General features: G+C 38.3%; 4 protein-coding genes across 7 annotated transcripts; 1 reads left to right on the forward strand and 3 right to left on the reverse strand.

The window, feature by feature from the left end:
* Positions 1-814: 814 nt before the first annotated feature.
* On the reverse strand, positions 815-9,366 carry zgc:112334 (uncharacterized protein LOC619199 homolog). 4 transcript variants are annotated; one of them, XM_042504912.1, is made up of 12 exons: positions 9,006-9,366; positions 8,836-8,900; positions 4,184-4,291; positions 3,976-4,075; positions 3,743-3,877; positions 2,710-2,908; positions 2,486-2,617; positions 2,214-2,313; positions 1,953-2,124; positions 1,416-1,560; positions 1,267-1,321; positions 815-1,176 (listed from the first exon to the last, which is right to left on the reverse strand). In XM_042504912.1, exons 3-12 carry the CDS (start codon positions 4,268-4,270, stop codon positions 1,030-1,032), a joined length of 1,272 nt encoding a protein of 423 aa, XP_042360846.1. In that variant the 5' UTR covers positions 4,271-4,291; positions 8,836-8,900; positions 9,006-9,366; the 3' UTR covers positions 815-1,029. The 4 variants fall into 4 exon arrangements, with proteins under 4 accessions (XP_042360846.1, XP_042360837.1, XP_042360854.1 ...); XM_042504903.1 differs by having other exon boundaries at positions 8,836-8,904; XM_042504920.1 differs by having other exon boundaries at positions 3,743-3,793; positions 8,836-9,366.
* Positions 6,387-12,712, forward strand: LOC121956615 (transmembrane protein 43). The gene is made up of 12 exons (XM_042504932.1): positions 6,387-6,560; positions 7,810-7,950; positions 8,086-8,220; positions 9,377-9,471; positions 9,593-9,642; positions 9,759-9,828; positions 9,926-9,996; positions 10,073-10,200; positions 10,328-10,402; positions 11,579-11,680; positions 11,826-11,943; positions 12,035-12,712. Exons 1-12 carry the CDS (start codon positions 6,543-6,545, stop codon positions 12,235-12,237), a joined length of 1,206 nt encoding a protein of 401 aa, XP_042360866.1. The 5' UTR covers positions 6,387-6,542; the 3' UTR covers positions 12,238-12,712.
* A 773-nt stretch (positions 12,713-13,485) lies between these two features.
* Positions 13,486-19,476, reverse strand: LOC121956625 (rho-related GTP-binding protein RhoA-B). Its single transcript, XM_042504944.1, has 5 exons — positions 19,390-19,476; positions 17,374-17,531; positions 15,631-15,751; positions 15,083-15,213; positions 13,486-14,222 (listed from the first exon to the last, which is right to left on the reverse strand). The coding sequence occupies exons 2-5, from the start codon at positions 17,527-17,529 to the stop codon at positions 14,049-14,051; spliced, it is 582 nt and encodes a 193-aa protein (XP_042360878.1). The 5' UTR covers positions 17,530-17,531; positions 19,390-19,476; the 3' UTR covers positions 13,486-14,048.
* A 1,370-nt stretch (positions 19,477-20,846) lies between these two features.
* Positions 20,847-25,399, reverse strand: LOC121950456 (cytokine-inducible SH2-containing protein-like). Its single transcript, XM_042496461.1, has 3 exons — positions 25,031-25,399; positions 23,915-24,071; positions 20,847-23,003 (listed from the first exon to the last, which is right to left on the reverse strand). Exons 2-3 carry the CDS (start codon positions 24,051-24,053, stop codon positions 22,498-22,500), a joined length of 645 nt encoding a protein of 214 aa, XP_042352395.1. The 5' UTR covers positions 24,054-24,071; positions 25,031-25,399; the 3' UTR covers positions 20,847-22,497.
* Between the last annotated feature and the right edge of the window lie 2,290 nt (positions 25,400-27,689).

Below are 27,689 nucleotides of genomic sequence, written 5' to 3' on the forward strand. Positions count from 1 at the left end.
CAGGATTCATCTCGTAATCAGCTGCCTCTGTGCCACATGGCCAGTGTCAGTCTGAATATTTAAATCCCCCGTCAATCACATGCAGGGTGGTTTGTGATTACTTTTACCTGCTGCTGATTGTGTTGTGTTGTGGCTTAACCCTTTGAAACATGGATCGACATCACTTTTCCTGTGCTTCATTCAGACACCTTTTCACACGGGGGGGCGGCGGCAATGCGCAACTTGACAATGAATTTCCTGTGATTTGCAAGAAATTAGAAATGTAGAAAATGATTTTTACAAAGCAAGGGGAACTTTTTTAAGTGAAACTTTATTTTTGTTCTAATTATATTAAAAAAATTGTTTTAGAGAATTATTCAGGGAATTCAGGTCATCTCTATATGTGTTTTTATCCCCTTTTTTTGTTGCAAATTTGCTGGGGGTTTGGGGGGGGGCGCTTTTTATCTAATTTATTGCTAATTTTGAGGGTCTTATCCCCTACATTTCTCATTGCTGTCTTTCCATGATATTCAAAGAAATCAAGCCTAGTGATCCAAGGTTTCAAAGCTGCCTTTACCAGATAAACTATTATATTGGTAGTTTTCAGTCAGATTCAGCCTATCAAAAGTGGACTGTATTTTTTAGACAAATATATGAGTTGGTTTTTTTTCTCCAAAGAGCCAGCGTGCTCAGGATATCACTTTGATGGTGTAAACAATAAAACAGAAGGGCTGTGTAGCAAAAAAAAGGTTGTATTGATGGTTACAGAGCATTATCTCATCTTATACCAAAACATTGGAAATGCAGAAGATTGGAACTTAAAAACATTAACAAAAGAAAAAAAATGTTTTCCTAACTGTGCCTCAGCAACATCATGTCACAAAAGAAATTATTTAAAACAAATTAGATCTCTAACATTTACATCGTGCACTCACAATTCACCTCACATGCTACATAACACACCCTCTGCTTTACAGCTTTGCTGCAATATAATCACCCGTAACGTCAACATGGCCTCCCAGCTGTTGAATAATTTGGTCCTGATGTTTCTTAGTCCTCATCAGAGTTGTGAGACCGGTGTCTCTGTGGTCCTCCAAAGCAGAGCTCTGCTCCTGTGATCCGGCGGTACATGTCTTTGATGTCCTCACATTCAGCCTCAAAGTGGTTTAATGCATCGTATGAGCGGGACACAAATATCTAGTGACGACAGAGAGAGAGGGGGAACCTTTTTAATTTTGTTTTTATTATTTAGTACAGAAAATCTTTAGGAGGAATCATATTTATTACCTGACTCTTTTTTCCATCTTCATTGGGAACCAGAATTTTACTGACTGAAACAAATCTAGATAACAGGCAGTGACAGAAAATAATGAAATGTTGTTCACTGACAAAACCATTACAAAACAATGAAAGTTAAGATTTAAAGCATCACTAACTTCTGCATGATGGGCTCCAGGAGGACCAGTCCTGGCTGAACTTCTTTCTCTGGGTTGCTGGTTTCTGCAGTCGTGCTGACTGTGGCGATGTACATCCCGTCTGAGGCCACATTGTGGGTGTAGGACACTACAGATATGTAAATGTCTGCATGACAAAACAGAAGAGGACAAAATTAAACCACAATTATTAAAAGAGAATATATAACTGTAACACATGCACATGAGCAATGTTTCAATGATGATATGACACATCTGAAACAGGGGGTTTGATGCCCTCCCCAAGAAATTTTGAGCATCATGCACCTTAGCACTCCTGCATTCTGTTGAATTTTATTTTACCATGTTTTCATCAATTTATGGTAGAAATGTCTTTAATTTTCACAAATTTGACAAAAAGTCCTCTGCTATTTTTATGTTTTGATTAGCAGGAAAAAATGCACATGTTCTAAACATGTCACCTGCGTCACCCCTGAAACCTCCGCCTGTGCACATGAATACACGGTTTATTTTTCATGCTTTGGAAAGAGAAAAAAATACCAGATTTCCTGTGGAGTTGTGTTTGAGGGATGATGATTTGACAGGAGCTGGCCTCGTGGGTGTTTTTAACCGGATGATTTAATAAACAGATGACTCTTATCACACGCCCCACTTTCCTCACTCGATTAGGAACGTAGCTGGGGTCGCAGATGAGCTGTTTACAGTGGAACAGCTGTTAAAGAGACAGAAAGACAAAATCACATTGGGCATATTCTTGAAACATCTCCACTTTAAATACCCATCCTCCACATAAATACATACCTTCCCCTCAGATTTCACAGCTTTTACTTTGCCGTTGTCCATCACAAGCTCATCCACGGCTCTGTTCAGGAGGAAAGTTCCTCCGTACTCTGCACTCAGTCTGAAACACACAGAAACATCCAGAAGGCCGTCTTCTGGCACTGATATACGTTATGATATGTGTTTCAGATGCAGAATGCCACACGTTTTCTCCTTGATGTTTATCTCACTGCACTGAATGTATTATGAGCACAAACTGAAACTTTTTATGAAAGTACTGATTATTTTGTAACCTGGCAAACCCCTGTGGTAGTTCTCCCAGTCCATACACAGGGTAGAGGTAAGGACTGCTGGTGGCGCGGGACAAAGAGTCAGAGTACAGCCTGATCCGTCTGATGGTTTCCCCACACGGCTGGTCCAGGTAACTGCAGGGTCACCAGGAGACGGTAAACGTTGCACAGCGGAGTTTAAGGATCATATGTCATCATTTGTTATTATTAAATGTCCTGTCACTGACCTCTCGCTGTTGTGTAAGGCTATGGCATGACCAGTGAACTCCATGACATCTAGTCCCAGGTCAAAGCGGCAGAAGAGGTCTCGTGTGGTCATTTTGTTAGGATCTACGTCCTGGTAGGTCCGTGGGTCTCTCACGTCAAAGTTCTGGGCAAAGAGCAGCAGCTTCCTGAACCGTCTCTTGTCAAACATGCCCATCAGATCTGAAACAGAAATGTCCCATTGAATGTTATTAAATAGATCTTAAATACATCATTATGCATTGAAAGGACAGTTCAACACCAAAACAAAAACACACATTTTTCCTCTTACCTGTGTGTTATTTATTGGTCTGAACTGTTTTGGTGTTGAGTTGTGGAGATGTCGGCTGTAGAGATGTCTGCTTTCTCTCCAGTATTTCAGAACAAGATGGCACTCGACTTGTGGTGCTCAACGTGGTAAAAAGATCTTTTTTAAAATTTAAAAACTCAACAGTAGTTTCCATTTAAGAGTCATGACTCTGTTATTCAAGGAAAGGCACAGACCTTGTTGTGAGCAGTTTCTTGAAGCAGCTATTTTCTTTCTGCCAAAGTACATCAACCAGATCACTGTGCATCAGGAAGCATACGTCTACTCATACATAAGAGGCTCATGCTCATGACAGCCCGAGATGTAAACATTAACAGTGTCCTCCTTAGCTGAGCTGGAGCGCCGGTTAGTTCAGTAGTTTAGTGACACGGTTTTTGGCTGTAATTTGATTAAAAAGAAAGTAGTTCTTCCATGAAACTGCTCACAACAAAGTCTGTCAATTATCTTGAGTCATAATTTATGCAAAGAGTTTTGTTGAGTTTTTTCAAATGTTTTTGAACATCACAAGGCAAGCGCCATCGAGTTGCATTGTATTTTCTATCTCTACGGCTGATACCTCCACCACTCAGCAACTCACACTGAAACAATCTAGACTGATAAAAAGAACTACAGGTAAGAAGAATTAAAGATGTATTTTTGCTTTGGGGTGAGCTGTCCCTTTCAGCATTCTCCAGGTTTAGGTTCATCACCTGAAGTATGGGCCTCCTCCTCTGAGCCGGGGACTTTGTGCACTTTGCCTGCTTTATAAACATAGCTGCCTTCAACGACTTTAAAGTCCACATATCGAGTAACCTCAGTGTGCACCAAAATTTTCACCAACTCACCTGACAAAAAGACAGCAGAGGGTACAGATAATTACAGTACACTCATTTACACTGCAAAAATGCACAAATGCACAAGTTCAGATGCACCAGGCTCTCACCATTGGCAAGAAAAAATTTGGGGATGAGGTCGATGTTCCACTCTTTTCCACGACCCATAGACTTAGCGGGGCCACCTGGAACCTTAAACTTCTTGTACAGCTGTAAACGTAGAAACATATGAAATAATAAAACACCAAAAATAAGTAATGCAGCAGCATCTTTTTTTCAAAAAGAGGATATAGATGTTGGCTGTTTGTGTAAACACACCTCCTCAAGGGGAGAGATGGATGCACTCTCTCCTCCATAGTAAGGATGCTCGTCAATGTGAAGAACCTTTTTCCCACTTTGAGACATCAAACCAGAGAGGATACACTCCTGAGAGAGACAACTGAGCAGTTAGTGAGAAAGACGCACACACCCTGCAGATCAAGTCCAGCATGATGATGTCATTTAATTGCTATGAATTCATTTAATAACCAAAGGGAGCTCAGAGGGCCTCATGTGAACGATCAGTACAAGCATGACCATTTTACTCATCGACAAGCTTAACCCCCGCTTATGCTATAAAGAAGTGATACTTGAATACGGCCTGAGAGCCTGAGGGCCAAATCTGTCTCTGGATTTGACTCTTCGAAAAATGAGTGAGGAATGCTAATTTCAAAAGATTGAGAGCAGGTGACTCAAAATCTTATTGTTTTTTATATTGGCCAATGGTGGCCCATGGGTAAAGCAAGTTGAATGCAATAAACCATTAAAAAATAAGAAAAGTTAAAGGGACAAATGAAAAACAAGGTCATTCAATATATCTTTTGGTACAGTACAGTACAAAATGTTAATAGTAATGACCATTATTTTCCTTATGTGCCTCTTATAGTAGGAGACTATGCATTGAAGTACAAGTTTTCTTACCTTAAGTCCAGTTCCAAGCACAATAATATCATATTCCTCCATCCTAATCGTCCCTGCACTCGTTTCTCACTGCTTCACTTCAGTCCCAGTTTTCCCGAGTGTAACCTGTCTCAGTATTGTGAGCGTGTCTGTGTGCATACGTGTGTACAGATATGATGATGGCAGGTGACAGTAATTGCTTTGCAATGATCCTCTTAAGACTGGCACTTCTATGTGTGTGTGTGTGTGTGTGTGTGTCTGTGTGTGATTGTCTTTAAGAGCAGATGTTTCCCAGTCCCTGCAGATTGGGGTATTAAAATGAAGCTGGTGTCATCAGCGGTAAATGAATTATTCAGATCTGTCATTTAAAATTCTACTCGAGAAAAGTAGCTGACAGCAAAATGTATTTTATGTATTAAAAGAAAATTCCTCATTCTGTAGTGAAATGTTCCCTGTATTTATAATGTAGGCCAATATAAGACATTATTAGATTGTTAATACTGATGCATTAATGCATTAATGTGTAACTTTTTACTATTGTGGCTGATGGAGGGGGAGCTGATTTTAATTTCCTTATACAGTCAGGTAGTTTAGTCCAGTGGTTCCCAACATAAGGGGCAGGCCTTTCCAAAGGGTCACAAAGGAGATCTGAGGAGTTGTGAGATGAATAATGGCAAATGAAAGAAGAAAAAATAAAGCGCTGATTCAAAAAAAGGCCAAGACGTGTTTGAACTTTTATCTAATATTTATTTTTTGTGAAATGTTGGGTAGTTTTAACTTTGGGTCTCAAACAGCTCTTAATTGAAGCACATGAGAAGTTTGGAGAGTAGTCTCTGGAGCAGCTAACAACTCATTTGAAACATTTACTTAACTTTTAAACAATATGTTGTATTTTTTTAAAAAATTGTATTTTTATGTAAAGTCATAACACGTGAAGTAGACAAACTATAGTCCTCAGTTAAATACAGCTAAGTAAAAATACACTATTTCCCTTTTGAATGTAGAGGATTAGTAGAGGTAGCCCAACATAAATTGGACATACATACTCAAGTAAAGTAAAGTAAAGTCAAATAAATTAAAGTACCTTAAAACTGTACTTAGATACTGAACTTTGTTTATCTTTTTTTCCAAATTCAAATAGCTTTATTAGCATGAACAAAAAATGTTATTGCTATAGCAGTTCACAAAAAATATTTACACATATTAGATACATTCATTCATTACATTTATATTAAATTTACCTGAAAATTAGTCGTAGTACATTTCTTTTTCCCACCACAGCCTACACCCTGAACTCTAAAATATACATTCTCAGCTACAACTAAATAGCATAGCACAATAGCATAATTTCAACATTACACATATCAAACTAGAAAATGTAACTTCTGACTAATTAATAATTAATTAATTAATAATTTTGCAGTGCTGGCTGATGTAGCCTAACGCTGACGCTGAGCTGCCACAAAAAAACTCAGTTACCCAGCATGCCGTGGAGAATTCTCTTTGAGGTGGCGCTTATTAGATCCTCCGGGGCACTCGGGCGGCGTTGTGGAAAATACATTCAATATTTTACATCGACTCCGCCTTCTCGGGAGAGTTCTGGGGGACGCCGCGTATCAAAGTAAGCGCATTTTACGTCTTGACATCAACCGTCGGTGTTTCAACTTCCAGTCGCCGGGCATCTTCGTAACCTCCAACTTTAGCTTCTGTTTGACTGCGACTTTAATAATCCAGAGAGATGTCCTCCACACAGACAGTAAGTGTTTTCATTTAAGTACTTTGGTTTTACACGATCAAGAAAAACTGTTCTTGCACTTAGCTTTACGGCAACATTAACGCCGTAACTACGTTTCAGAGAGCGTTGTACTAACGTAATAGCGTTTATTTAACTAACAGAGCTAGCTAACGTTGACACTGATGGTTCAGTGCCTTAAGTTAACAACATTTCATGGCAGTTTACAGACACTTTGTCTTTTCGTTGAGGTTAAAATTGGCACAGAGCAAAACAGGTGTGTCAGTCGTTGACGCCCAACTATGTGACATGGGACACACAGAGCTTGATACTTTACTTTCACAAGTTTAATTTTGACAAATCCAACTACTATATTCTATCTGTTTCAAATGCAGTGGTAAAGAAAGTATTCAGATCCTTCACTTGATAAAAAGTACCAATACCACACTCCAATACCACCAATACCAAAAGTCCTGCATTGAAAATGTAAAAGTATGACAGTAAAAGCAGGAAAATATATTTAAGTATTAAAAGTAAAAGCACACAATGCAGACATATTTGAATCAGTTGTTTTTGTGTAACAATCTGAATTTTTAAAGTAATGAGTTACTAAAATTATCAAACAATTGTAGTGGTCTTGAGTATATCTACTTAGTTACATTACACCACTGCTCAACTGTGCATAGATAAAGAAGTTGACCTCACTCATTGTTCACAGCTGATTTTCAAATCTGTCTCAGATTAATGTTCAACATCCCTGAGAGAAAATGTTTCAAGAGTTTAAAAATTGAAGTTAGACCTTTTAACAATAGCAAAAGGTATATACATATAAACAAAACAATAAAAATTGTCTCAAAGGTTTGAAGTAGTGCAGCCAGTTTGGCTCCACACTGATTGAGTTATGTTTCAGGTGAGAAAAGCAAGACTCCGGACAGTTTTATTTTGAATTAGTAGTTAGTAAACTGTACCAGAGCAACTGCTAGGCTATTCTTCTAATTTTTAGTTTAATTTCATATTCATTTCAGATCACAATAAACATAATAAAGGAGTTATTTAAAGTTAGAATGGCATACGTTGGTGTTGCTGTCTGGGGCGACGACTGCCACTGGTCCCTTCAGTGGAGGCAAATATAAACCCACAATTTATAATAATGAGAAAACGGCAATTTATTAAGTGTTTAACTCAAAGTAAATAATGTCATCTATCTTTCTTCTCTTCATTGAGCTGTGGTTATTGGTATTTCACTGTAACTGTTCTTGTATGTTTTTCTCAGTTTTCAGACCCTCACAAACACAAGCGTGTATCTGTTCAGTCCAACCCTGGATTCCTGGAGCGACTAAGTGAAACTGCAGGAGGAACAGTTGTTGGTGTTGGACTATTTTTCCTCTCAATCTATATTCTCTTCACCAATGAGGTAAGAAACACGCTCACAGCAGAAAATAGTTCCATGTATGTCACATCAAAGCCACAATGCACAATATTAAAGTCATTTTTTTTGTGTTTTGTTGCGATGATGTGACATGCTCTCTGTAACTGTTTGTGTTCTCAGGGACGGGCACTGCAAACGGCATCATCCCTAAATGAGGGTCTTTCTCAGATTGTGTCCTTGGAGCCTCTCTCCAGCCTCGACCTGCAGAACAACAACCGTTTAGTTCATCTTTCTGCACAGCTGCGCACCGCAGAGGTAGACTGAGCTCTCTGTTGTGTCAAACTACTCTCTCCAAACACACATTGATAATTACTTGACCATTGATTTAAAAAAAAATGTTCCTGTGTGTGTCTAACGAGCAGATTGTTATTGTGTTGTGTCACCCATCTATGTCAGCACATCTCACTGTCTGAAAAATGCCCCCTTTAAATAGCAGGCAAATGTTGCACCATTTACTTAACAACAAGTTTTTGTTGGTAAGTGGCGCAATCAGTTTTAAAATAGCAATCAGCCAACAAATCACCTGACAACACCTCATTTTAAGACCTGCACACCCAGGGGCACACAGATGGGGACAAGTACATTCACTACTTACACAACATCAACGCTGGGTGTGAAAATGAGAACTGCTTCGGCCTGTTTGACTAATTGTGCCTGTAGTAAGATCGATATATGTCAATCCAAGTTTCCTTACATCAATAATATAATCCTCAACAGGGCAACAGGGGAGGCAACAGGAAAGAAACTTGTGCATGCTCTAATTGTAAAAATAATAATAATAATAATAATTTTCTGTTTTTAAAGGTTTTAATATGTGTGTCGTGAAATCAGCCATGGGATATGACCAACTCGCTGTATTTGGTTACTCACTGTTTTTGCTTGATGATCCTGGGTTCTTCAGATGTCGGTTGTTTGCAGGATGCTTGGAGAGTTGTCTGACTGGCACATTCAAACAAAATCAAAATACTGTAAAATAAAACAGGCCTTTTCAAAAATGAAAAAGTTAAAATCAGGTGGAGAAAAAAAAACTATTTACAAACCAATAAAACTGGGATTTGGGGGTTGAAGACTGAATCCTCTTCAGCTTCTTCACTGTTAACTAATTTCACACACCTGCCTTTAATGAGAGGACCTGAGATGCAGGTGATGCATTCAAGTGATCCTCCAAAAAAATGGGATATTATAAAATCGAGCTAGAAATGGCTCTAACATGCTGTGCGTTCTCATAACAAGCTTAATAGAGGTGAGGGGGTAAAACTGTACATGTTTTTCTAACATTTCAGTGGTTTTTTAACCATGTTTGCTGTGTTGTATTAAATGGCATGCTACCAGGAAAAAAACGCTAAGTTGCTAAATTAAAGTGATGAATTTTATGTGAGGTGATTAATTGACTGCACGTGTGTCTGTGTAGCCCCTCCATGACCCCAACTACAGAGTGGTGGTGCAGGCAGTGAAGCTGAAGAGGCAGGTGGAGATGTATCAGTGGGTGGAGTACACGGACAGCAAGTGAGTCTGTTGTCTGCACGTCAACACTCAGGGTTGGGTCAGGTGTGAAAAATGTTGGCTGAGTACAGAGCATTTTTCACGTGAAGTGAGTTTTGTTTTGTTGCTATGTGACTAATTTCAGGGACTACCAAGAAAACGGTGAAACCAAAACTGAGACAACTTATACTTACAGTGAGTCCTTTTTGTTGGGATGATCTAAAGACATGGTGTGTTGACTGAAGCTGTGTGAATTGTTTTGATGTGCGATATGAATTGAAGGAATGCTATTTCTTTCTTCCTTTCTTTAGACACAGAGTGGAAATCAGAGTTGGTCAACAGTCGTCATTTTGATAAGGAAATCGGTCACCAGAACCCAAGGTACTGACACGTTTTTAAAGATTATTCTGTGGCATCAGAGATAAGATTTTCGTGTATTTGTGTGCGGTTCATCTTTAATTTAATGATTGAATCTTAGTGCCATGGCGGTTGAGAGTGTGACAGTCGTGGCCCCTGAAGTCAAAGTTGGACCTTTCAGTCTGTCTAAAGGTATCTTTACTGACACAAACACACTACGTACAGAAATGACTCATTATTGAGCGACTGATTGCTCGGTCATCCTCAGGTCTGGTGGAGCAGATAGATAACTTCCAGACGTTGAGTCTGAGGGATTTTTCTTCTATCAACTTGGATTCTTTTCTCAGCATCGATGATGATTATTTCTATCACACTCAAAACCCACGCAGGCCTGAGGTGAGCATCATGATGTGAACGTCTCCCACATAAACTCTGGGCTCTGTTGGGTTATGTAACCTACATTGTTGCAGTTATTTAGTTCAGATTTTGGGTTATTTTTTTTGGTTTGTTTTTTTCTCATAAGGTTGGGGATGTGCGTGTGAGGTTCTCCTATGCTGGACCAAGTGGCGAGACGTCGCCCTTTGGCCCGGCTCAAACTGTGAGTAATGCAGATGACCAGTAACAATATTTATTTCACTCATGATGACATATTCAGTGGATCGTTAGCTTTTAAGCAATACAGAAAATCAATACGGCATTTTTGCTATATTGAAGTAAACATGTTAAACAATAGCAAAACTATAACAAAACATCTGTTTAACTCACACAACTTGTGCAGTGTAATCTGCGTCTCATTCATCCAGTCGTATTCTCAGTACTTTCAAAACATGTACATTTTTTATATAACCTTGAAACAGTTTAGTACAGACGGTCTCATGCACAGCTGAGTATTGTGCATTTGAGCGTGCGTGCATCTGAACTCCACTCAAGTGGCGCCCATATATATGTGTGTGTTCAGGCCTGCTGAGGACGCGCTACTTGTAGGCGGAAAAGTATTATGTGGGAACATTTGTAGTGAAAATGAGCGTGTTTGGGAAGTACTGATACAATTATCATGCTGAAAAGATACATCTGGTGGACTTGTTGATCCACAGAAAATTAAACAACATTCATCTGGATAATAAATTAACTGTTTAAGGAATTTGACAACCTTTGTCCTAGCCACTAAAATAAGAGGAACTGTTCCATTTTGTTGTTTCATATCATTGTAAATTTAATGAGTTTGAGTTTGGACTTTAGACTAAATGATTAATCAAAGAATCAGCAGCAGATTAATCAATAAAGAAAATAGTGATAAGTTGCCGCCCTAGATTGTATATTTTTATAAAACAGGCAAGTATGTTGATTAATGTATACCAACTTTAAAACAGTACCCTGTAAACTTTACAGGATACTGTACATTTATACTAACCTTTACAGTGTAAAGATTAGTATAAATGTAGTATGGAATTGGCTATGCTGTCATTAAATGCTGAAAACCACAACTTACATTGGCCAAATGAGAAGTCTTCAAATCACTTTATTTGTCTGACCAACAGTCCAATATCCAAAGGTGTCTACTTGACCTTCATAAGATAAAGAAAAGCGGCATATTCTCACATCTGAGCTGCTGTGATCAGGAAATGTTTATTTTTGCTTGAAAAATGACTTTTACAATTAAATAGTTGTGGTTTACTTTTCTGACAGTTGAATAATCGACAAAATCTTAATTAAAAGTTGTTTTTTCCTACAGTTCATTGATGTTGTTCATTGTGATGAATGGTGACTCTTTCAGGTCAGTATTGTGGCCAAACAGAGCGGGGAGCAGCTGAAGCCTTTTAAAACCAAAGCAGGAGACACTCTGGAGATCCTCTACCAGGAGGAGCTCTCTGCAGAGGTCAGTGTGAATTTTGTTTTATGTCTTGGACACTTGCTTTTTGTCAACTTGATTTCTTCAATGGAAAAAATAGTGTGTTATAATATTTATATTATTACTTGGTCTTTGGCTCTGGTAGCTGATGCAGTTGTGTTGGTTTCTCCAGGAGGTTTTTGAGAAAGAACTCCAGTACAACAGTATGAAGACGTGGGGGCTCAGGGCTGCAGGCTGGCTCCTCATGTTCCTCAGTATTCAGCTGACCATGCGCATCATCTACACACTGGGTAAACACGTGCGCTGCTGTACAGCCACATCAGACATGGACTTCTCTCACTGCATCTCTCGTTCATAATATTCCCTGTCTTGTGCCTACAGTGGACTGGGTTCCTATTCTCAGAGACCTCGTGTCCGTGGGGCTGAAGATCTTCGCCCTGTGTGTCTCCTGCTCTCTGTCCCTTCTCACCATCGCCGTAGGTTGGCTTTTTTACCGACCGTTGGTGGCTGTGGCTCTGGGGGCACTGGCCCTGCTTCCAGTGTTTCTCGCCCGCTCAAGACTTCCAGCCAAGAAGAATGAATGACTACTAAACAGAGGATTACCACAACAATATCAGCTGACAGGCTGAAGCCGTCCATCAGAAGAATGAGCTAGGACTGTGCAGCCTTTTTTTCACAGCTGGGTCACAGACCACATAGCTTTCTTGGGTTAAACAGTCTACAGTGATAAATGTGTTTTCTACAAGGTACAGTAATGGGTTTAATCCATAATCTTTGTTTAAGGGGTTTGAACATACATTTTCTGTTAAATTTAAGTTTGCATCACTTTATCACCCTGGTGATATAAAGCTGTTTACGTTGCCTTCAGACCGCAAATGTTATCAGATGTTGCCTCACTGCCTCACATCCTCATCTTGATATTTGTTGCTCACAATGAGCAGCACATTACTGTAGTCTGGTTTTTGCTTTAAATATAACTTGTTAAAGACTTGTTGCTCCCTCCACAAAACATACTCAGTGTCCGGTTCATCAGATACACCCAAGCAGCAACGTCTGTTAGTTTTAGCTCGGTGTACCTGATGAACTGGCAAGTGAGTGTTTATGCTGAATGTAAAACATCATCATGTATCATATCCTCTCCTTATCTGCAACACTTGGGGTGACATTGCCTTGCATTTTAATATTGCATTGCTCGTATCATCAGGGTTTTGTTATGAAAGTTAATGACTTGAGTTGATATCTGAACATTTTTGAATAATCAATTTGGGAAAACAATTAATGTCAGCACTTTGTCTGCACAAAAAGACCAATCGTGGTAAAACACCAAAGAACAGGATTTTGTTGTATTGTTTATATGGATGCATATTAAATAAAGCACTTATTTTATGGTTCTTTTTGGGGTGCAAGTTAAGATGGTTTACAAGCTGAGCTTGGGTAAAAGCTTATCACGGATATTGTTTTTTTGTCTCTGTTGTAAAGGGCGTTGTTCAGAAAATATCTTCTTTATGTTTACAATAATTTAAATGATAGTTATGTTTATCTTTACAAAGATTAAAAAGATATATATATTTATTTATTAATCTGAAAAAGTGAAAGTAAGCAGCACACTTGATGTCAAGGCGTTAACAGCGCACATCTATACCATCACATACCATATACCCTGGTGAAATATTGGGATGGTATGAAATATAACATACTGCCCAAGACTACTGTGCACATTGAAAAAGTTTTATCCCTGAAAGCACTTTGTCCGAATCCTGTATATCTACGTTGGGCTTTAACTTAATAGGTTAAGTGTCATTTAGTGTTTATCAAATAAGTGATGCCAATGATCAAGATTCTTACAAAGTAATTTATTACACAAAACACTAAGTTTCCATTTGCGTTTTAACAAAATGAGTTTCCAGTCTCATATTGTGCACGTGATCATAATGCACATAGGATTTGTATCTGAAGCACACAAACAAATTTCGACTTCATGTGTGCCTCCGTTTGTTGAAATAATTAAAGGAGTACGGGTCACAGTGTACAGGTACTTCACCCTAGTTGGCTGTGGAAACATTCCTCAGATCAGCAGGCAGGGCTTAAGCACTTAACTGTAGTTGGCAGGTATGACACAGCAGGTCCCCTGGCTGACCTCTTAGATTACATAGTACATGTTGATAAAGGAGGTTTCATTATGGCAAATTTACTCATGTTAAAGTACAAAAACGTATTTTCCATAACCTCAAAATTGAATACTGACAGAACCTGACTACTTTTGCTTAAGACAAAAAAAGTAAAAGCATTACACCTTTAGTAAAAACTGGGGAGAACAGTCTTTTGTGTGGGTGTGTTTGGGGGTAGGTTTGACCTAATGCTCCTTCTTCTCCCCCCTTGTAGAAGCAGTCCTCGTTTACAGTAGGACACATTTATTGCTCTTCTTTCCCCGCCTGGCCTGTAGTGCAGCCCTGGTGGCCATCTCGAACACTTCCCTCACTCCATCCTTTGTTTTTGCAGAGCACTCCATGTATCCAAAGGCACCGATCCTGTTAGCCATGTCCCGTCCGTCCTCTGGTTTCACAGGTTCCTGAAGAAAAGGTCAGGAGACATTTCAGGAAAACAGGCATTCATCACTAGACTGTCAATACTCAATACAATTCTTGGGATGTTAACCGTTGAATGAAAAGGATTTTGACTTAATACTCAATTAAACCGTTTTATATATATATGTATATATCTTAAACATAATATACTGGTGCTGATGGTGCATGCCCACTTTAAGCAGACCGAGCTGGTGGCACCAGGAGAGGGGGTGGCATATTCAAAATTTCAGGCGCTGCTCGCATTAGCACAGCCGGTTAAGCTTCAGCTCCTATAACTTTCTGAACAGCTCTTTTTAAATCCAGGAAACACTTTCGTGAGACTTTCTCTGGTTTAGAAGGAGGCACGGTTTTGTGGATAGATACACGCCACCAGCGGGGCAGGGTGGATGCGAATTGAGGCAAATTGGTCACGTATAGTGGGCATGCAACATTAATGGGGAGATAATGAGACAGTGAATTCAACACTGCCAGGGCAATGCCATGATGTTGCTCTTGGGAGATGAGCACCCCTCAAGCTAACAACCCAGAGGTGGACACCTGTATATATACACCTGTATATATATATATGAGAGCGGTCAAGACAACAGCTCTCTGGTTAGCACAGAATAAGACAACAGCAGCTGCAGCTAACATCCAACAAGCCGTTAAACTGTCTCAAAAAAACTTGCAGCGATACTCTGACATTAAACCCATTAGGCAACATTAGTCGTGTGATGCTAACAGTTAGCCTTATCACTGTGTGTATGGGGGGTGGGTTAGATAAGATTTTAACAGTTTTAAATAGTAAATAGTTAAATAATTTATTAGTTTTCTAAATTAGCGTCCCCAGTTTAAATTTTTTTACCTGCTTCATTTTGGCAAGCTCCCTCCGGGTGTGCTCATCGTTACGCAGGTCTTTTTTATTTCCCACTAGTATAATGGGAACATTTGGGCAGAAGTGTTTCACCTCAGGAGTCCACTTCTCAGGGATGTTCTCTAAATGAGGGGACAGAAGACGCCATCGGTCAGGACACAGACACAACTTCAGGTGACATGAATGAACAAAAATCTGACGTGTGATGAGCTATCAGAGTGTGCTAATAAGCTTCCCCATGTCAAACAAATGTGCCCATTAAAGTTCTTTGTTTGTGGCTGGCTCTTAACAACATAATTAAAGGTAATTTTTAATGTAAAACTGGTCAATCTACTTCCTTCCTATAATAATAATAATAATAATAATAATAATAATAATAATAATAATAACAGTTAATTGTAACTATACAAGAGCTGTGTTTTCTCTCTAAATCATCATTTCTCAAAAAAAATCCTGGCATTTAGATCAAATTTACATGTAAAAGGGAAAAATGTACCACAAACATTAACATCACACTGCAGTTCTCTCTTTGAACTTACCAAGACTGTCAGGGCTGTCGATGGAGAAGCACATGAGAATGACATCAGTGTCTGGATAGGACAGCGGACGCAGTCTGTCGTAGTCTTCCTGACCTGCTGTATCCCAGAGTGCTAACTCAACCTGCCAGAGTTAACAACCCAAACTATGAATGAAGTCAAACTATGTTCAGGGTGCTTTAGAGCTACATATTTGAGTGCATACAACCCAATATTCTATATTCAATAAAACGTATGTGTTACACTGCTACTGATTTGGTGTGCATAAAAAACACATCCATTCATTATGACTTAGTAACTATTTTACATGAAACATCACTGGGGGTGTAAAAATCGTGAAGAGTTTCACTTAATCTGTTAACATATCATCTATCACGGAATAAGGAAACGGTGATTGGCTCACTTATGAAAGCCTTTTCATTTACAGTATTGTGAACTGAGTGTCCGCGGTGATATTCCTGGGAAAAAAATCATAGCTGTTTGGCTCTATGGGAACTGAGATCCAAACAACAAACCTTATTCACTGCCTTTTGCCAAAGGTGCCATCAAAGAGAACGTACTGAAGATCTCTGAGATTGTTCCTTTAACATATGCAGATATACTGTAATTTCTTTAACCAAGACACAATGCTCTCAATGCTGCTCGTAGCAAGCGCTGTCTTTGCAGCCTTTTGAGTAAAGACTGGGATACTGATAATCAGGATATAAAGATGAACTGTTTCAGAGCTGATACTGGTTTTTTTAATAAAATCCTGACAAAATCATTAATTTGAATTTCGGTATGAATTGATGTTGAGTTTTAGTACTAGTGTAATGACTTCCTTGTTTTCTCATTCATTACTCCCATTATAATTGACTCTCATAACTGTTAAAAATCTCAATTTACTGCTCACTATCAAGTTGATTACTGACCTATCATTTTTCAGGTGTTGTGAAAATGTAGTTTTTGCATTTATAAAATTAGATGCATTGCATTGTGGAAAAAATTTTGGGTGTGAAATGTATGCACTGTGTCAGTGGCTCTCAACTGGTCCAACCACAAGGTCCAGATTTCTCCTTAGTCATTAGATCAAGGTCCACACCCAAGATACCACATATTCAACTACTTCACAAAATGTAAACAGCACATGGAATCAGAACACATTGACATAAAATAAAATGCTAGAATAAAGTGCAGTTACTTAAAAGTTACATAAATAGGACTGGAAACAACTTTAATGCTTAAAGACAAGCAATGCTGCAAAGGCAGAGCATATTAGCAGGCCAAATAATACCAAAAATAAGGCAATAAAACAGCTGCTGTAGCAGAAAAACTGGTTTGCATGATAAATTTGGCCCTTAGGTCAGCACTTCAAAATTAAGTGTGTTTTTTACAAACTTGATACATTCACAACTTTTTTGACGTCCACTCAGAACAAACCTGCAACCCACTGCAGTATGTAGTGCCTTGAAAGATTCCCACAACTGAATGAAAAAGTAGTGTCCATAGCATGGACTACTACATAGTGCATAAGTGTTGCATACAGAATTCAGACTTAAATGAAACAGTGGAAAGTAAATAAAATGTAATCTTCAATAAATTTGAGTTATGACTGACTATACTCATGAGCACATCAAATTACATGCAACCTGTAGAATTGTTAGTGAGAGGGAGTGGAAAGAAAATGCAGCCAGCACTCAGCATTTTTTGTAAATTATATAATGCTGATTCTAGTCTGAAATGTGAGATGGGAGAAATTATTCATACCTGTTTGCTATCAACTTCAATGTCAGCAACGTAGTTCTCAAAAACCGTGGGCACGTAGACCTCTGGAAACTGGTCCTTACTGAACACAATGAGCAGACAGGTCTTCCCACAGGCTCCATCTCCCACTATGACCAGCTTTTTCCTGATTGCTGCCATAGCTGTAGACAGAGGACAGACAACACCAAAGGTTTAAACATTAGAACACTTTATCTGTAATAGAAGGGAGGTCCATTTGATTGCATTCAGGCATTATGCAACTTTTACCTCTACACCAGAGAGAAACAATGAGCAGCAACTAAACTTCAGCTGTGCTGACACGACGCCAAACCAGTCTGAAACCAACACCCAAGGCTAACTTATTAGCTATCTGTGGCAACAGCACATCAGCTATACAGTAGGTTTGCTACAACGACAAACGTGAACTGAATAAAAAGTTGAGAGTACATGCCTCTTCTGTTGATTTAGGCTTACATTTTAAGTCTTTTTTTTTATTTAGACCTTCTAACATACACATTATGAACAGGATAACACACATGCAACTGAAGCATTTAAAGAATGAAACTTAAGACAATACCAAGCAGAAAAGGACAATAAAAGCAAAACAAATGGACCGCGTGTGACCTGTGACAAAAGATTCACTTAAAGATTTTGAAGAGTACATATTTTTATCATTTTTCACAACTTTTTTTGTTTTGTGAGAAAGAAACCTTTGATTTGTATCATTGTTACAGTAATCACAGCACCTATATTCAGCATTTCTATAGTGAATAGTAAATCTTGAGATAATGTTGTCTGCTATAAATTTAGCAATATCTTTCTACAGCACAAATGTAAAGCTAACTACATAAGCAAAACATATGACAGCATGTTTCAGGAAATAATTCACAAAAGAAGCAGCAACATCAATATTTAACTTTTTAAAGAAATGCTTCACTGGATAAAATATGTGCATCAATTTAAATTACACCTCTTTTACATTATTTGTTGGGATAAACTTTGGTAGTAAGGACAATACTTTAATCCAGTCAATGTCATTTACAAAATTACTCCAATAAAATGTAGCTGCAGGAACAGAAACCACGATGTCCTGAAACAAGAGCCCTTGTTCTGGAATTCATACCTTAATTAAAGGAAAAACAAACTTTACCTAAGGGGGTATGAATTGGATCAGGGGGTGATACTGTCAAAAGCAAAGGGTGGTCGACATTCCCAAATAACACATACATACCAAATGGGAGGCGTCAAAAACTATTATTTCGGGGTTATTGGTACATAATGTATCAGGCGAGAAATTCTGAATCGTTGTATATTAGCCGTCCTTTACTGACATACAAGCAAATACTATTGTTAAACCAGTGGTTTTAATGTTAAATCAGACCAACAATCCTCTTCATGATGATACATTTCCGCTCCAGCGTTTCTGACCCACCCCGGAGTAAAGCTACACAAATTACAACGTTTCTACGTTTGTCCCACATCATGATAAAACCAGTGGCTAAATTAACAGTAAAAGTAACGTGTTGATGGCTGGTTTATACACATAATTATGAATCATTGTGTTAAAAGCTGACCTAGATTTTTGCTAGCAAGCAGGTTCTGTTTACAAAAGACTAGCGGACGTTACTGTAGCTAACCAGCTAGCGCTAGCCGGAGATGTGGCTGAGTTATATCTTTATGATATAATTGAGAGATGGTCATGGTGCTGGCTAAAAGTGTGGCATTTATCATATAATACAACTAATACCACAGCAGTGTTTGTGGTTCCTCACTAACCACTCAGCTAAACCTCGCTTTTCTTCCTATAAGTCACAAACCGGTACGGCTAACTAGCTAGCTACCCAGACTTAGCTTAGCATAACGGAAGTCAAAGCGACTTCATCGGTCCGTTAGTTAGCTGGCTAGCGTCGGCATCGGGTGAAAATATTGGTTAACAAGATGTATGACGATATTATTGCCCAAAAAATATACTGACGGGATACCGAAAGTTACATTTGCTTGTTAATTCAACACGCTTACCAAGTGATTGGTTTAAAATCTATCCAAATGATTTCCAAGTGGTGCTTTGTTGGCCTCCTTCGCTGCTCCCTGACTGCGCTGCCGCTGCTGGAGGATTAACAGAGGGGAAGTGAGGGGGTGGGGAGAGCATAACAATACACTATTGTACAAACATTTCAAAAATTACACTTTATAAATGTCATACATTATTGTTATGGTCATTCATATTTGTTATTATCATTATAATTATTATTAATAATAGTTGTAGCAGTAGTAGTATGGTTGTGGCTATGGTTCAAATGTTGCCAAAAAAAGTACAAACATTTTTACATTTAGAAAAATGCACTTACACTTACACTATAAATGTAATACATTATTATTATGGTTTATTATTATTATTATCATTATTATAATAATTATTATTGTTACTATCATTCTTAAGAGAATTCCAGGGGACCTGTCACCACCACCTAAATAAATTTGTGGTTTCAGAATAGAAATTCTAATTTACTGATTTACGTAAACCTTTTAAGTTGCAAACATTATTTTTAATGAGTTGTGTTGACAAAAAATTGTTGATAATTTCATAAATTTTTAGTGTGTGTGTGTGTGTGTGTGTGTGTGTGTGTGTGCGTGCGTGCTTGCAGGCGTGTGCGTGTGTGAAATATACAATTTTTTAAGCACTGAGGAGGGACTTCTGTTTCTAATTTTGCCTTAGGGGAGGGACATTCTACTTAATACGGTTTTATTTTGTATTTATTTAGTTAAAGTTTATTTAAAAAAAAAACACCTAAATCAAACCATCTACTCTGTTCAGAAACTTTAAATTCTGTGTCGTTCTGCTTATCAGAGTCTATCTGGACTAGGACTAAGGTTAAATGTTGTTTACGCACTGACACATCTACTGTATAATTATAATCCAATAATATGATATACATAATAATATGATATTCTGAAATTGGCTTTTAGTACGCATTGCTGACAAGACTTTAAATTGTGGTGCTGCTATACTTACATAAAGTACAGGATCAGAGTGCTTCTGAAACTACAGCATGCGTTAATGTCAGCTACAGACACTTATCCTTTGTCAGCTCTTCAGATAGACCTGGTGCAAGACTGATACTGACTGCAGATCAGAAACGTCTCTGCTTTCATGAACCTGATAGAGATGGTGATGAGAAAAGCGTTGTGATGATCATCTAAATATGGACTGATAAATAACTAAAACGTGTCAGACTGATTGGTTGAGACAAACAGAGAGAGATAGTCTGTTCTCAGTGTGTGCAGCAGCAGTGTATTTATAACTGCAGCTCTTACTCTAATCCTGATAAGAGGCTTTCTCAGCACTGCTCAGTTCCACCTCGTGGAAATCAACTCAGGCATGTTTCCATGAAAACAGTAATACCTCACATTCATCTGCATGTTCAAGTGGCCAGTGCTTCAACTGTGAAAAACAGATACACCATGAAAAAAGAGAAAACATTTCTGAGGTTTATTTCTCTGAAATCCACAGGCATGAATGATCCTCTTCTGAGAATAAAACCAGCAGTTTGTAAACAGATATCCTTTAATAGCTAACAACACTTTTTTTTCTTAGATGTTCATGCTGAAAATTATTTTGTAATATTTCTGACTTTAGAAAACAATTTTGCACATAGAGGAATACAAAACACACACGTTACCCTGTATTATAGCTTTTAAAAATGATTTGTTTCCCACCTCTGGGCCCTCCTCTCTGCATGTCATACGTCAGCTCATAATATTGCTAACAGCACGTCTTATCAGTGAACCCACAGCTATTATACTGTGCCTGGATTTCACCAGAATAAAATCCAGACATTCAGAAATTAAGGGTCTTTAGTTCCAAACAACATAATGATCAGAATGCACGCTGTATCAGGACAGCCATAATACTAAAAAAAATGTTTTAAAAATATGGAGAAAAGAGATGATTACACGACCAGTGTGTAGGATTTATGGGGGTATTTGGCAGAAATGTAATATAATATAATAATTATTTTTTCTTAGTGTATAATCGCCTGAAAATAAGAATTGTTGTTTCATTTTCATTGCCTTTTGAATGTGTTCTTTATGTATCTACATAAGGAGTGAGTCTTTGTCGACTAAGATTGTCACGCTGCACCGCCATGTTTCTACAACAACCCTGAACAAGCAAACCAAACACTGGCTCCAGATAGGGCTTTTCATTTTTTTCTCATCTGCCGCTGCAGTGGGCAGCCCCTCCATGACGAAAGCGGCAAAAACACTGAATTTTGAATGTCAGACTGCTTTATTCAGTGTTTTTAGCAGTTTAAATCACCTGGTCTGTTGCCTTTGGAGAGACAGAGCCCCCTGTGGTTAATGTTGCTCCCAGTTAAAACCTCCTGATCAATGAACACTGAAGGAATTCTAACCAGTTCACGCTTAGCATGCAGGTGAAGTGTCATCTGGTTGCAATCTGCACCCCTAAATGCCATGAAATCCAGCCTAAAAATGACACATTGGACCTTTAAGAGGTTTTGTGATGACTATAGTCGTACCCAAAAGTCTTACATGACACCACTGTTGGCTTAGCCCTGCAGTTCACCAGGTTCATTGATTTCAGGATGAATGAATAAACATTGCTTTGTTAGCACTCTTTGCAAACCTCACATCCTGCAGAATGAGCTCCAAAACAAAGAAAGACAAGGAAAAAAAATCCAAATGAATTCTGATGTGATCTATTTGTTGTTCCAACCAACCCTCTCTGCAGTAGCTGTTCATTTCACTGAGTTATTTTTGATAAGTCTGGGCTGTCCTATGTGAAAACAATTGGGAAAACCTGCAAAAATAAAAACCCTGCGTGACTTTCTTCTCACTGGTGGTGCAAATAAAAAAACTCACATGTTGCATTGTAGAAACATAACCAATTTACAGCAGCTTAAACAGACGTGAAAATAATAAAATATACGATTCTTAGGAACAACAGCAGCAGTGTAGTAAGACTGAGTTCATTCATCTCAGTATTCTCTCTCCGGGCTGTTCGCTGTTGCGTGGCGTGTCAGACTGTCCCAGATTCATAGTGTGTGTGGTCATGGAGAGTGACCCATGTCCCTGTCTCTGTGTCCTCCACCAGAGGAACAGAGACCCTCATATGTGGAAGGGGTAGTCCTGCAGGTATCGCAGCAGAGGCTTTGGGAGTGGCAGCTGGTCGGGGCAGTTTGTGTGTCTGTTGATGGTGAGGCGCGTCAGGTGCTGCAGAGAGGGGAAGGCCTCTGGTTTGTGCAGGGGGTGCAATAGCTTCAGAGGCACTCCGCTGTCCTTTGCCGGATGCTTTGCAGAGTCAGGCTTCGTTTGTGGGTGGATGTCATCAGATGCCTGGCCCTGTGGCGTGTGGCCTGAGGCCGTGTAGTGCTGTATGAGGCTGAGAACATTTGGGAAGGACTGCAGGTGAGGCAGGCCGGGGGAAATGGAGTCCAGCCAGAAAAGGCCCCTGCTGTATTCGATGCGTACGCTGGTGGGTCCACAGCGGGTTTTCACTGACAGCGCCAGCATGTACTGGGGATGACTGCTGTCCCGCATGAGAAATGTGCCTTCAGACTTTTTTAGGAGAGCGTCCCGAGCTTCACTCGCTGAAATGGAGCCCCAGTACCAGCCTGGGATCAGACAGACAATTTGGATATCAGTTTTTATTTTAATTTTAATATGAATGTTGGCAGCGATGGAGAGTAACAAAGTACATTTACTTAAGTACAGTTTTTTAGTATCTGTACTTAGCTTACTCATGATGTTTTTTGGAAACATATCTCTTTGACTCCACTACATTTCTATGAAGCCTCTCATTACTTGTTACATTTGCTTTGAAGTCAGCGAATGATTTTTATTTCTTTTCTAAAATGAAAAAGTCCAAAAATCCACAATGGATTGTTTGCACTGGCCACAAAAGTTCACTTTTTGACTTAAATATTGGGTGGATGTTCCCCCAAAATTCAACATTGTCTGAAAGGTTTTTTGTTTGTAAAGTCATACAGTTTTAGTGAGATGTTTCTATCTAACATTTATAAAGCTACAGGTGTGTAACTATGTTGAGGTAGGCTGTTTATTTATTTATTTATTATTATTACTTTATTTATTACTTTTATTTTAAGAAGCTGCATCTACAGAAAATTTACTGTTTTACAGACAAGTCATTGTCAAGACTTGTTTTGAGCTAGCAGTTAGTTAAAACGGAGAGACAAACAAAAACTGCAGTTAAAAACAAGTGAAAATGACAATGGTGCTCCCTCCTCAGCAAGCTTTTCATTCTACAGGTTATACAAGCAAGTCAATGAATTCAGTGGGTTGTCATTGGGTTCTGTAAACGTATTGTGGCAATATACAACAATGCACTGGTATAAAAAATGTTTAAAAAGTACTTGAATATTTAAGTATTTGTAAGAGCAATAACTCCAGTACTTTAACTCAGGTAATAATTTGGCTCAGCAAGTTAAATGAGGTGGTATCAAAACTGTCAGATGTTGTATCTAAATTAAATAAAATGGGACGTCCAATGAGACTGCTGGTGTACCTGAGGTCTGTAGATGCTGGAAGGTGGTGGTGATGCAGCGGAGGTCCTCGGCTGGGTCAATGGGTGGAGGAGAGGGATGTGGATGGCATGAACCTCCTCGCTCCTCATGATGGAGAATGGTCACTGACCGGGCAACCATTTCTTACTGACAGCAGCTCTGATAATATACACATTAAACATGTTAGGCATCCAACAGAGATTTGTGTGCAAGCTTATATTTTATCATGCTACTCCTTTAAGTTAGAGCCCCTCGAAGACAAGAAAGTTCATCTCAAGGGGCTATCCACTAATAAACTTTCTACTAAAATAAGCAATCAACCGTTTTAATGTTTTGGTTGCCTTTGTTGAAATTGAGCTAAAAAGCACAAAACCAATCACCACCAGTAATAGAAATACAGGTCTTTTTTACTGAAGTAAAAGTAGCAGCAACACAGCATAGAAAAATTCTGTCACAAGTACTTTATCAAAAAATGTCATCATTACAAAAACATAAAGTGCTCATAAAGTATAAAACACATTTTATTTTTAAATTATAATTACTAATGCATGTACTCAACTTACATGTTGCAGCTGGCAAAGGTGAGACAATGTTTTTTACTAAATTTTCTGCAGGATATTTTGTAAATCTCACCATGGGATTAAAAATTCTTGTTTTTATTCATAATAATCAATCAGAATGTTTTTGTTAATTATATTTTGTATTAATATTATGAATTTGCAAAGTAACTTAATGAATCAAATTAATGTAGTCTACAGGGGTAACTATATATCTCCCACTGAATTGGAGTATAAGTACATATAAGGAGAAGCAGCAAATAGAAATACTCAAGTAAAGTCCAAGTACTGCAGCCTACTTAAGCACAGTAGGCTGCTTGAGTACAAATTCTTCGATACAAAAATAAACTAGCCAAATAAAACACGACAAACCTGCAAGTGAAAAAAGGGCAAACAACAAAACAACCAAAAACAGACAAAACAGAATTAAAAATAGCGAATGAATGCGTCTTTAAAAGCCCCAGACTTGAAGTCCTACTTTATTGGACAGTTACATAAGTTACCCTAAATATTCATGACAAAAAAAAAAAAAAAAAAAAAATTCGTTTAAGATAATCTTACCTTAAATCAAAGAAAATCATAAGGATCACGACCAGCAACAGTTGACAAACAGTCCAGCGGTCCCTCGCGGTAAATAATTAATAAAATATTTTCGGATGATGGCGAAAAAAGGTAAATATTCCTTATCACTATACCGATAGAAGTAATAATAATAAAAAATAATAAAAGAATAAATATCCTTGCGTGTGTGCTTTGCTGGCGGTGGTCAGCTGTGCGTGTGTGAGCGCAGCGGAGTGTGTGTGCTCTATATTCAGTGAACTGCAGGACAGAAAACAGCTCAGTTCAGTTTGGACTGACGGCGGTTCCAGGAATCTGTTTCCAAGAAAGGTTTTGTGTTTCAGCGCCCGCAGTGACAGACAAGCTGCTGCCAGCAGCTCCGTCAACACACACCCTGTCAACACACACCACTTCCTGTGCACCTTTCAAAATGCGATGTTATTTTTTTGCTCTTAAATGGCAACTGAGGCGCATTACGAAACAGAAATGAAGTTTACTGGAAAATGGTGCAGACTGGCTCATCTTAAACCTGCTGTGAGAAATGAATTAGCTACAGCTTGAGTCTATGAAGATATTTATTTGGAATTGACTGTAAAAAAGGAAAAAATGCTGGAATTAAAAAAAACCCTTTCATTACATATAGCTGTTGTCAAAAGAAATACGATAAAACTATTCAATAATGGGCTCAGATATAAAACTTTATTGCCTTAGTTAATTTTCATTCTTTTTTAGGGTATTTAAATTTCATGGTTATATGGTTTAATTGTATACACTCAGGTAGCAATTCAATGAATACAGTAGTACAATACTAGCTTTAAACCTCTGAAAATCAAGAAAGTTGTTTTTCCTTGTTTTTTGATAATATTAGACATGATATACAAAAAACAAGGGGAAATGTCCAGAAAACTAGATTTATAATTCTCTGAATTATGTATTTAAAATGATAATGATAAAGATAAAAGCCTTCATTAGAAAGGTGTACCCAATAAACTGTCAGCTCAGTGTGTACGTCTACATTTATTCATATAGCTTATTTGTTGGATATTAAACACTTTTTTCCCCACAGTATTTAGGCCCATGATTTACTGCTTTGATTTTGTGCAGAATTAAATGTGACTGGTTTCAGTGTTTTAAACATAATTTTGTTTTGTTTCCTCCATCATGTTGTTCTTCAACCTTTTATGTTGAAGGCAAACATCCTTACTTCCGGTGCTGTTTGAGTTACCTCTCTGTGTATTGATGCACCGGCAGTAATGTGTTTAATGCTGCATTTGTGTCCAATGGGAACACCGCTTTTCAACCTTTACCTGTGTGGGTTGCATTGTGCATTGATCTCTGACTTTATATCTGAACGGTACTGTCAGCACACGTGCACTTATTTGATTAAGATTGTATTGTACAGTAAACAAAACGTTAAATTATAAAATAGCCTTAATAACCTTTCAGCGAGCGATTATTTCTGTTGCAGGCTATTACCATTACCTGCAGATGGTTGAATTGTTTTCCTGGAAATGCACTGAGCTGTGTCAGAGGTCAGTTTTTCTTCACAAAGGTTCATCATCACCCACACCACAGTTCCCGTGTTCACAGATAACGACCACTTGAAAGCTGCAGTTCAGCTCTGAACCGCGTTTCCAGGAAAAAATGTTTACATCAACCATTTTTCCCGTGAGGTATGAAAGCAGCAGAACTGCACAACTGAAGGCTTCTGAGTAGAGGCACTTCCTGGAAAACACACACAACCAAATGACCTCTGCCACTGAGCCCTGATCTCTGCTGCTGCTGTCGCTGGCCTGCATGACTATCACACACGCACAGTCAGAGAGAAATGACAACATAAACACTAGAAAATAAAGAAAATATTTTATTGTAGGACCATGTAAAACAACAGCCTTCAGCTGAGTGTAGTCAAACCTTGCTCGGGTGACCAATGAAGGCAACTGTCAATGTGATGTGGATTAAATTTGGTAAAGAGTGAACTGTGGGTAAAGCATAGGCTGCCTATACCTAGACAATATAAAGGATAATCCACCCTAAAACAAAAATGTCATACCTATTTCCTGATAATTGTGAATCAATATAAGTGATACCAGTAATATAAATAATTCCCTAATGTGCAGAGCAGATCAGGAGAAGGCAGATCAGATGGGAAATGTTACCTTAAATGTGGACCGGAATTGGCAAATGTAAATAATTCAATTTAATACCTAATAAAAGCATTTTAGCCATTTAAAATCCAGTATAGGTCTGTGCAATATATCGATATTATGTATATATGAGACTAGATATCATCTTTGATTTTGGACATCGTAATATCGGAAGCGTTGTCTTTTTCTGGTTTTAAAGGCTGTATTACAGGAACGTGATGTTATGCTCTGAACTTACCAGTCTGTTCTAGCTGACCTATTATTTGTCAACATCCACTTAGTGATCTTTTTGTCCACATTACTGATTATTATTTAGCAGAAATGTCATTGTGTATATATTTTGTGAAATCACCAGTAGTTAACCTTACAATATTGATATTGAGGTTGTTTGGTGAAAAATATTGTGCGATTTATATCACCCAGCCCTATTTCCAGTTATTACCTGAGGTCTCTACACACTGTTTTTTTTTGTACAGCTTCAACAATCAGGGTGCAATCTTTTCATTACTGAGCTT

Source organism: Plectropomus leopardus, chromosome 2 (assembly GCF_008729295.1).
Source record: "Plectropomus leopardus isolate mb chromosome 2, YSFRI_Pleo_2.0, whole genome shotgun sequence".
NCBI classification, from domain to species: Eukaryota; Metazoa; Chordata; class Actinopteri; order Perciformes; family Serranidae; genus Plectropomus; species Plectropomus leopardus.

Excerpts from the sequence above, each read along its gene's own strand:
- LOC121950456 (XM_042496461.1), bottom strand. The coding sequence starts at position 24,053 with ATGGTTGCCCGGTCAGTGACCATTCTCCATCATGAGGAGCGAGGAGGT. Across the intron at positions 23,004-23,914 it reads CCAGCATCTACAGACCTCAG|GCTGGTACTGGGGCTCCATT; the intron begins GTACACCAGCAG and ends GTCTGATCCCAG.
- zgc:112334 (XM_042504912.1), bottom strand. The coding sequence starts at position 4,270 with ATGTCTCAAAGTGGGAAAAAGGTTCTTCACATTGACGAGCATCCTTAC. Across the intron at positions 4,076-4,183 it reads CCATCTCTCCCCTTGAGGAG|CTGTACAAGAAGTTTAAGGT; the intron begins GTGTGTTTACAC and ends CTACGTTTACAG. Across the intron at positions 3,878-3,975 it reads CAAATTTTTTCTTGCCAATG|GTGAGTTGGTGAAAATTTTG; the intron begins GTGAGAGCCTGG and ends TCTTTTTGTCAG.
- LOC121956615 (XM_042504932.1), top strand. Across the intron at positions 9,829-9,925 it reads ATCGGTCACCAGAACCCAAG|TGCCATGGCGGTTGAGAGTG; the intron begins GTACTGACACGT and ends ATTGAATCTTAG. Across the intron at positions 10,403-11,578 it reads CCTTTGGCCCGGCTCAAACT|GTCAGTATTGTGGCCAAACA; the intron begins GTGAGTAATGCA and ends TGACTCTTTCAG.
- LOC121956625 (XM_042504944.1), bottom strand. The coding sequence starts at position 17,529 with ATGGCAGCAATCAGGAAAAAGCTGGTCATAGTGGGAGATGGAGCCTGT. Across the intron at positions 15,752-17,373 it reads TTGAAGTTGATAGCAAACAG|GTTGAGTTAGCACTCTGGGA; the intron begins GTATGAATAATT and ends TAACTCTGGCAG. Across the intron at positions 15,214-15,630 it reads CGACAGCCCTGACAGTCTTG|AGAACATCCCTGAGAAGTGG; the intron begins GTAAGTTCAAAG and ends CCCCTCATTTAG.